The sequence below is a fragment of the Coregonus lavaretus genome (genome assembly GCF_964263955.1).
Source record: "Coregonus lavaretus genome assembly, chromosome: 9".
Classification (NCBI taxonomy): domain Eukaryota; kingdom Metazoa; phylum Chordata; class Actinopteri; order Salmoniformes; family Salmonidae; genus Coregonus; species Coregonus lavaretus.
The window spans coordinates 19,224,711-19,235,374 of NC_139996.1; the positions used below are offsets into that span (position 1 = coordinate 19,224,711).

General features: G+C 42.4%; 1 protein-coding gene across 1 annotated transcript; it reads right to left on the minus strand.

The window, feature by feature from the left end:
- LOC311134720 (complement C1q tumor necrosis factor-related protein 4-like) lies at positions 1-5,053 on the minus strand. The gene is made up of 2 exons (XM_084168491.1): positions 5,016-5,053; positions 1-1,953 (listed from the first exon to the last, which is right to left on the minus strand). Exons 1-2 carry the CDS (start codon positions 5,044-5,046, stop codon positions 848-850), a joined length of 1,137 nt encoding a protein of 378 aa, XP_084024617.1. The 5' UTR covers positions 5,047-5,053; the 3' UTR covers positions 1-847.
- Between the last annotated feature and the right edge of the window lie 5,611 nt (positions 5,054-10,664).

A 10,664-nucleotide genomic window follows, 5' to 3' on the forward strand; every position in this document is an offset into this window, starting at 1 on the left:
TCTTGTAAGTTGACCTTTAATCAATATTCTTTCACTATGCATTCAGAATAGATCAAACATTCATAACTACATCACATTCAGGTTATCTAACTCCATACAGTCAGGCAAACTATACATTATTTACACAGTAGTCTCTACTCAATGCAATCACTACACAATTTAAATGATTAAATGGTTTTCTGAGTTGTTCTGAGACTTGCAAAAACATCTGCTCAGTAAGGATATATAATTATGTCACTAAGAAAGTCTGTATATATAAAAATTACATAGGAAAGCTCTACTTATTATAACTCATAGCCCTTGGTGAATTAGAAAAAGAAAACGTTCATGAGATTCATGAGGTATCCAAGGAATCCTGATGGTCCAGCATCATATACTAACATATTACCTATAACTTTGGTTTGAACGCAGCCAAAAACAAAATATAACATTTTCCACAATTTTTTACAGAAAATGTGCTTATAGTGAGAAACATTACATGATTATGTGTGATAATGTCATAAGCTTGTCGATGTCTCAACAACAAAAAATTACTCACAACACCATCTTGTGGAATGATATAATACTTCGAAGGAAATTGCCATGAAATCAATAGAAGAGCAAACACGTGTATCTGTGTATAAGATGTGTATAAAATATGTACACCTTTGCCCCATTTTTCAGCGGTTGCTGCTGTTGTTGTTCAATCCACACCCAGAAAGTGACTACAGCGGTTCTACACAAAGCCTATAAAGCATTCACACTTTCACAACTGGTTTTTTAACCATAGCACCGTGTGTACATTTGAAGGAGGGTCCAGTGTGTTTTGAAGAACTCAGAGCCCTCAGAGGTGAGTTCTGTCCTGGTTCTAGTCCTGGCTGGCCGTGGTGGTGGGATCAGTGTCTGGGTAGACCAGGAAGCCTGAGAAGGTGGTGTAGCGTCCCTGGTTGCTGTAGACGGCATAGCGCTCATCCTGCTGGCTGTAGAGCCACACATTGTCCCCCCTACGCAGCGGCAGCAGCAGACTCTGGCTCTGCATCTCCCTCCTTCTGGACATGTCCTCGTCGAACACCATGGCCTGCACCTCGCCGTGGCCCGTCATCAGCTTGACCGACACTGCCCTGTGCGGATGCTTCCCCACCGTGAAGGCAAAGTAGTATGCCCCAGGGTAGCGGCAGGTGAAGCGGCCGGACGTCTTGTTGAAGTGTCCTCCAATGTTGACGTACTCCACGTCGAAGGTCAGAGGCTCCTTCTCCTGGTGCCCGCCACCATTCTCCCCCAGGACCGGGGATGTCCTGGCCACAGAGAAGGCAGAGCGAGGCTCCTCAGGGGCCTTAGCACTACCGCTCCAGCCATACCTGTGGTCTCCAGGAGGGGGGCAGTTGGGGTTGGGGTTGGGGTTGGGGTAGGGGTAGGGCTGCCCTGGCGGGGATAGGTGGTTGTTGAGATAGCCAGTTGCGGGGATGTCGGGGTAAACCAGGTAACCGGTGAAGGTAATGTAAGGGCCAGCGTTGCTGTAGAGAGCATGCTGAGGACTGTCCTGCAGCATCAGCCACACTGTGTCCATGGCCTTCAGATTGATCATGACACTTTGACTCTGGACCTTCCGCCCTTTCTTTTTGTAGTCATCATAGGCCATAGCCTGCACCTCCTGCCCATTCTTCACCAGTATGACAGACAGCATCTTCTTAGGATATTTCCCCACTGTGAAAGAGAAGTAATAGGCCCCAGGGATTATGCAGCGGAAGTGGCCGGTGTCTGGGTTGAAGTCACTTCCTGTGTTGACCAGGAGCCTGTTGAAGGTCACAGCCTTCTGGGTGCCTCCTAGGATGCTATTGGTCCGTGTGGCCGAGAAGGCGGAGTGGAGGCCCATCATCACAGGAGCCACATGGAGGGTTGTGACCGACCCCAGGAAGGTGAGGATGCCCAGTAAACAAGCCAGGCGCCAGGGATTGCTCCATGATGCCACTTCAACTAGGAGAGATAAACAACAATGAGTAAAAATACTTCATTTTCCTTCAAAAACAATTTACAACAGTTCTATTTATCAGCCAGTCTGGCTGTTCTAGTCTATTTTTGCTTCAGACAACGGTTTCATTGTAACAATGTAGCTTTTTTGTGTTGCTTGGAAACACCAAGGCACAGTTTTCTTCTTTGGCAGTCCACCTTTTCAAGTTTTTGAAAAGATAGATTTTTTGTGGATTGTAAAATGTTGTACCTTATACAGTCAAATCGGGCAAAATAGTTTCATTCCTGCATAGCATTTCACACTTTCACAATGTAAACTTTTTTTGGTGCATTTTTTAAATGTTAAAACAGGCAAGATTACCAGCTAAGATTGCACAATGTGTCATTGTGTGATGGGCCGGCTGAAATACTATATGAGTGGGTTAGGAAGTCTGGTTGAGCCCTGTCAGGACAGATCCTGCTCATCAAATCAGATGCCCCGTGGAAGCAACAGCTCTTCTAATTCAGCTGGTATTGTCTGTTCTCTTGGTGCACTGAGAAAACGGACTAGATTAGACCCTGGTTCATCTGTTCCTGTGTGTCCGGACAATGGAACATTTGGGATGGGGAACGAGGTGGGGCAGGGCATCAAGGGTAGTGTGGGTTAGGGACTATTTTTTTGTTGTTGTATAAAGCATTTTGACATGGTGGAAAATTGGTGGACGAAAGATCACAGTGTGACCATGGGAGGGATATGTTGTGGGTCAATTGGGGAAATGAGGTTGTTTTCAGGACAACAAGCATCAATACTTTATCATTATGTTATAGATTTATATATTGTTGAATTAGACTGTTATAATAGGCACTGTGGAAATGTTGAAGTAAGTTGTCATTTCAGGGCCTAAGCAGATGTTTCAGCAGCTTCCTATTGTTACTTGATGTTCTCTGTCTGTGTTATCTCTAACCTGTTGACAGAGCTCTGGTAGATGCATATTGCATGGTTGAATAGTTATGGCTTCACTCATGAATTAAGCCTCTTTTATGGAGCATTTGACGTCCTCTAAAACATGCCATTAGTAGTCATCAAATGGGTTTGAACTAACTGAGTATGAGAAAATAAACAGTATATCACTCAATATATGAACACTGAATTAATATATTTTAAAATGGGTTTCGCTTATGTAAAACATTTAATCACATTTTTTAATTAAAATGACTAAATCTCCAACAAATACCAGAGAGCCGAATCATATTCTGTACAGCTGCTCTTGCACTAAACGTATGGAAAACCTGCACCCAGTAAAGAAAATATACAGTACATTACCACCAGTAATTACAGTCTTATAACCTGAGATTTTAAACTTGGTTGTTTTCAAATGTCTACCATTGTTGCCTGTAATGTTAATTCATAAGTACTGTAATGATACACTACATGACCAAAAGTATGTAACCTGCTCGTCGAACATCTCATTCCAAAATCATGGGCATTAATATGGAGTTGGTCCCCCCTTTGCTGCAATAACAGCCTCCACTCTTCTGGGAAGGCTTCCCACTAGATGTTGGAACATTGCTGTGGTGACTTGCTTCCATTCAGCCACAAGAGCATTAGTGAGGTAGGGCACTGATGTTGGGCGATTAGGCCTGGCTCGCAGTCGGCGTTCCAATTCATCCCAAAGGTGTTCGATGGGGTTAAGGTCAGGGCTCTGTGCAGGCCAGTCAAACCATTTATGTATGGACCATGCTGAAACAGGAAAGGGCCTTCCCCAAACTGTTGCCACAAAGTTGGAAGCACAGAATCACCTAGAATGTCATTGTATGCTGTAGCGTTAAGATTTCCCTTCACTGGAACTAAGGGGCCTAACCCGAACCATGAAAAACAGCCCCAGACCATTATTCCTCCTCCACCAAACTTTACAGTTGGCACTATGCATTGTGGCATGTAGCGTTCTCCTGGCATCCGCCAAACACAGATTTGTCAGTTGGACTGCCAGATGGTGAAGCGTGATTCATCACTCCAGAGAACGTGTTTCCACTGCTCCAGAGTCCAATGGCGGCGAGCTTTACAACACTCCAGCCGACAATGGCATTGCGCATGGTGATCTTAGGCTTCTGTGCGGCTGCTCGGCCATTGAAACCCATTTCATGAAGCTCCCGACTAACAGTTCTTGTGCTGACGTTGCTTCCAGAAGCAGTTTGGAACTCGGTAGTGAGTGTTGCAATCGCAGACAGACGATTTTTACGCGCTACACGCTTCTGCACTCGGCAGTCCCGTTCTGTGAGCTTGTGTAGCCTACCACTTCGCGGCTGAACCGTTGTTGCTCCTAGACGTTTCCACTTCACAATAACAGCACTTACAGTTGACCGGGGCAGCTCTAACAGGGCAGAAATTTGACGAACTGACTTGTTGGAAAGGTGGCATCCTATGACGGTGCCACGTTGAAAGTCACTGAGCTCTTCAGTAAGGACATTCTACTGCCAATGTTTGTCTGTGGAGATTGCATGGCGGTGTGCTCGATTTTATACACCTGTCAGCACAGGTGTGGCTGAAATAGCTAAATCCACTCATTTGAAGGTGTCCAAATACTTTTGTATATATAGTGTATACATTAGTACTGTAATCTGTGTGTTTCAATAAGTTAAACTCTGTGAAACCTATACTGAGAGAACAGAACAGTTGACAAGAGAGGCAATTTTTATCAACTGCCATAACTCAAACTGAAAATGTAAATATTTATTTTTACTTAAAGAGAATATTCAAAAGTCAAACTATGTTCTTCTATTTAATGATATGGAAACATTTCGCCCCAGAACATATTTAATATATGGCAATTACAAAGAAATCAGTGTTGAAATCAAATATCATGACAATTCAATCAAACAGTATACTCTTACAAATGATTTGAATGTGGTCAGATTTAGTTATGCTTCTTACAGATATACAGCAGCAACAATCCCATGGCTCTTACGTCTCTCAAGCCATCTCACAAAATCACATCATTTCTGTATTGGAACCTTTATATATACAGTCCATGTAATTGACATGACAGCTAATGATAGAGAAATACAAACAATACAAGTTTGGGTCATACCTGTTCTCGTGTTCTGGTACAGAGTGTGCATGTCTGTAGTCAGCTGGTCACCTTCTCTCTCGTCAGCCTTTTCCCAAAGTCCCTACCACTGTGCTACTTTGCTAATGTCCACCCCCCTAGCCTCACCCCCAACTCATTGGGCAATGGTGTCTGTCCATTGGGATGAGTCAAGAGGTGGAGCTCCATGGGTCCTGGTCTGGTAGTTTATCATTGAGGGGAGGAAATACACAGGTTTGTTTAGTCTCATAAGGGAACAGAACATCTAGTCCACACTGTGTTGAGTTTATAATCCTTAAAATCAACCATGTTACTGGTTTTAAAATGTAGAGCACCACGTGCACAATAAAGTGATCATAGGCCTACCTTTTGGAAATAAAAAATAAAAGCATATAGCCCTTTCAATTGCCCCCCTCACCAAGAAATGATTAACAATTGATCCAAAAGGGACAGGGTGCCTGTGTGAAGGAGCCAAAGCCTACCGTGTCTATTTCACAACAACAGTAGGACTAACATGAAGCAAAATGAATCACAAATGTTTACACAAGCATCCCTGACTTTATCTCATTCATGTCCATAACGGAAATGTATCATTTATGTTGGCACACATGCTCTCTGAGCTTACTGATGGACAAATCTGAAAACATGTTTTTAATCGGCCAAAGCACTTGTCTACAATGGGAGTTTTTGATATTATACTATATTTAAGCAATAAGGCCCGAGGAGGTGTGGTATATGGCCAATATACCATGGCTAAGGGCTGTTCTTACGCACGACGCAATGCGGAGTGCCTGGACACAGCCCTTAGCCGTGGTATATTGGCCATATACCACAAACCCCTGAGGTGCCTTATTGCTATTATAAACTGCTATTGGTAACCAGAGCAGTAAAAATTAATGTTTTGTCATACCCATGGAACATGGTCTGATATGCCATGGCTTTCAGCCAATCAGCATTCAGGGCTCGAACCACCCAGTTTATAATTAGTCTTTGGACACATGGGTTGTGTTTTTAAAATAATTTCATGAATCAGGTCAAATGTTTGCTATATAGATTGTCCAGACCAATATATATATATATGAAAACAATATCTAAAGAAATCCATGCACACCTATAGCATATGCAGTATAAGCAAATTCAATGGAGACTGGAGTGTGAGTCATTTTACAGGGGACAATGGGGCCTGTCAGAGAGGTGGGCATGGGCTCCATCAAAGAGGTCAAAGAGGTGGCATGGGCCCCGTCAAAGAGGTGGACATCAGAGAGAGGGAGGCAGACGGCAGGGAACTGTTGTGTCCAATGAAATCCGGGCCATCGTCGTTGACCATGTGGTAAACAGAGGCCTTACCATGGCAGAGGCTGCCAGATTAGTTCACCCCAATCTGAAAAGATCAACTGTCAATTCGATCATGAGAACACTTTGCCAAGAAAACCGGTAAGTCTGCAGGATATGCACTATGCTTTGTCATTACATTTATAGTGAATTACATATTTTACTGCACGTAAATGCACAAAACATGTTACAGCATTCTTACTGTTCTACCCTCAGAATTGACAGTAGACCCCATGGTGGTGGCCGTGGCCGTGGCCGTGGCCGTGTGCTGACCGACCAGCAGGAGAGCGCATTGGTGGAAATGGTTAGAGCCAGGAATGACATACGGCTGTCCGAAATAAAGCAGGCCATTGAGGAGAACTATGACACCTTTGCCAATGTGGCATCCATCAACCTACCAACAATTTCCCGCCTTTTGGAGAGGCACCACGTATCTATGAAACACATTTACCTGGTGCCTTTTGAGAGAAACAACTACCGGGTGAAACAACTGCAGGCCGAGTATGTTCAGGTACAGCACTATACTGTATACTGTATTATTGTTACTATTTGATGACCATGCTACTTCACAATATCATATTGGAACTATACTGTAAAAATAACTAACCAAAATATGTTTTTAGAGGGTGATGGTGCTTGATGCTGCTGTGAACCATCACAAGTATATCTTTGTTCATGAAGCGGACTTCTACCTGGCCAAAACTGGGGTCGTGGGCAGAACCTCATCGGCCAACAGGTGACCGTCCAAGTGCCTGGACAACGTGGGGGAAACATCTCTATGTGCACAGCTATCTCTGAAGATGGTGTGGTAGGATGTAGGCCATTACTTGGATCCTTCAATGCTGCACACCTCATTGTGTTTCTCAATGAAATTGAGCAGGCCTGTCAAGGTGAAGGGGTCACCTATGTCATTGTGTGGGACAATGTCAGGTTCCACCATGCAGAGGTGGTTCAGGCATAGTTTCGGGCCCATTCCCGATTCCTGACCCTATACCTGCCCCCATACTCCCCTTTCCTCAACCCTATTGAGGAATTTTTTTCTGAATGGAGGTGGAAGTGTGTACGATCGCCATCCCCATGAGCATGCCACCCTCCTGGCCATGGATGAGGCATGTGAAGACATCAATGCAGACCAATGTCAAGCTTGGATTCACCATGCCAAAAGGGTTTTCCCGTGATTGCATGAACAATGAGGACATTCATTGTGATGTGGATGAGAATTTATGGCCAAATGCTCAAGACAGGCTTGATGCAAATTAATGGTTTTATTTTCATTAATATAATTTGTTTCATTTAATTTCTTAAATTTGATTACAGACAGGACACCTATGTTGCAATTATATCTGAAAATATTTTGCATGAATGATTGTAGAGGATGTCTTTATTGAGCACACCTTTGATTTCACATTGGATAGATATTATTGAAATTATAGATTTAATAATAAAGTCAATTTTGTTGGATAATCTAAGTGTATTGCCTAATGTGAAAACTGTAATTTACAGTATTGTAGCATATTACTTTCAGCACTGCTAAGGGCGATTTGAAACGCGTATCTTTCATTGTTTTCTATTGCATTAACTGGTAGTTAAAACGACTCAATTGAAAAGATATCATTATGTTGTGTTTTGGTGATTAAACCAATGTTCTCATTACATTTCACAATAAACTTCTATTTTGAATCAATGGTTGTGTGGTGAGAGATGTTTACAATCCAAAAGAATGCACAATGACAGGTTTTGAATGAAAGACTGGCTGCGTGACCAGTTTGGAGCTTAGTACTAAGAGTTGTGAAAATGTACCACATACCTGTGAAAATAGAACCAATGCAAAAATATATATATATATACGATCTGATCATTTGAACATGTATTCACATGACTTGATTCATGAAATGTGTAAAAAAAACAGTAACCCCATGTGTCCAAAGACTAAGTATAGTACAATACAGAAACTGTTGTAGTTCACAAATGACAATGAGTTGAATAATATACAGTGCATTTGGAAAGTATTCAGACCCCTTGACTTTTTCCACATTATGTTACATTACAGCCTTATTCTAAAATGTATTAAAATAAATTTTCCCTCATAAATCTACACATAATACCTCAGACTGGAGTGAAGGTTTACCTTCTAACAGGACAATGACCCTAAGCACACAGCCAAGACAATGCAGGAGTGGCTTCGGAACAAGTCTTTGAATGTCCTTGAATGGCTCAGCCAGAGCCCGGACATGAACCCGATCTAACATCTCTGGAGAGACCTGAACAGTGGCGGCTCCTGAAAAAATTCTCAGGAGGGGCAATTTTTCTGATGATTTAGGTGACCTACACACATTTAAAAAAAGATATGTCCAGCAACAACATGAAGACAGGGGCAGCATATAAGTCAATACCAGAAGCATTTATTGACTGATCTCAAAAGTGTTGGCTTACCAGGGTTGGTGGAGCCCTCAGTTTCATCTTTGCCTCGCAAAGCTAACTCAAACACTCCGCAAAACTTCACACACTGGATTAGCCGGCTGAGGATGTGGCGGTTCTTGCTAATGTCGTAGTAAATATATTTGTTATAGTGAATATGGAATATGATATGTTGAGTAAAATGTTGTGCTAAGATCTATTTAGGTCAGGAGCTGGTTATAAGTTCTGTTCCTATCCAATAACAATGGACAAAAGGGTCCTATCTTGTCAGCCTTGTCAGCAGGTGGCCAAGGACAACACCCATGCCATAGGCCTCTCAGTTCTTCCAACTCACGAGTTCTTGCTCTGAGGACACACACACACACACAAACACACACACACACACATCATCACTGTTAAACACACACACACACACACACACATTATCACTGTTAAACACACACACACACACACAAAAATCCCCTCTCTTAGGCTGAACATTTGAAGACAGAGAACCCGACTCAGAGCCAATGCAACAGTGACAGTAGCCTGCAGGGGACCTCGCCCAACTCATCAGGACCAATCAGAAGATCAGAACTACTAGATTGAACCTACTTCATTTATTGCATAAAATGTCTGCACACAATGTTTCGGGGCTCTCTTCAGATAATAATAATAATAATAATAATAATAATATGCCATTTAGCAGACGCTTTTATCCAAAGCGACTTACAGTCATGCGTGCATACATTTTTGTGTATGGGTGGTCCCGGGGATCGAACCCACTACCTTGGCATTACAAGCACCATGCTCTACCAGCTGAGCTACAGAAAGTGGATACTCATGGATGCGCATTGCAATTGTAAAATGTCAACACAATTGGAGACACCACGTCATTTTTGGAGACATGTTATTGACAGTAAACTATTGTAGATGCGACTGCTAACTAACTAAAACATTTTAGCTGGCTAGCTAATCATCTTAGCTAAATGTGGGGCAAACAATTCAGTTATTTACCGTTAATTTGAGGGATTGGGGTGAAAGAAATCGAGTTACATAGTGATACTTTACGATATACTGTATTGACAATATCGCAATATTTTAGCGCTAGTTGGCTGTACCTGCACCAAAACACCATTATTGTTCCTTCATAGCTTGTTCTCAATCTTTTCACATTGGGAGCCAATTTGTTTTCAGCACTTTTATTTCCATGACTGATCAAAACTCGTTCTCATGGCTTTCTGATCCCTCTGCAACAGACATATGGTGCGCAATAAAATCACAGTATCGAATCGCAATACGTATAGAATCATGAGACTCGCAATGCTGATGCATATATCTTATCGTGAGGTTCCTGGCAATTCCCAGCCCAAGTTCATTTGCCACAACAAATCTCTTCGCTAGCAAACGCGATGTCTTCTCCAAAACGGCAATGTGTCTCCAGCAATGTTTACTTTTTTGACGTTCTATGGCATCTCCACTTTCCAAGCATATATGACCACATGTAATATTTTGGTAAGTGATGCAAATAGTGAACTATGTAGGGCCAGGATGTAAAATATATGTAGCTGCAGCAATTTCTCTTATCTGATATGGTAAGTAATGGGGCTTAATTTATAGCTTCCTAAGAGTTTGACGAACGGGTCCGTGAACGCGATTCCAGATATATTTACCTCTGAATAAACTGCCTTTATTACACCATATCCACATCCAGTAAACTTGTGATTATCAACACTAACCTCATCGTTGTGGCGGCGGACAGCTAGCCTGTATCCCTCGTCATCCAGTTGAGTGAGTGGCAATGTCTTTTTTCGTTCGTACCAATTTTTGGAAAATCCTCGGGTGTAGGACTTTCCGCCTTTAGTAGAAACCTGTTGAATTATTAAATTTGGTCTGGGAGGTCCTAATTGTTTCGTTGCCAAT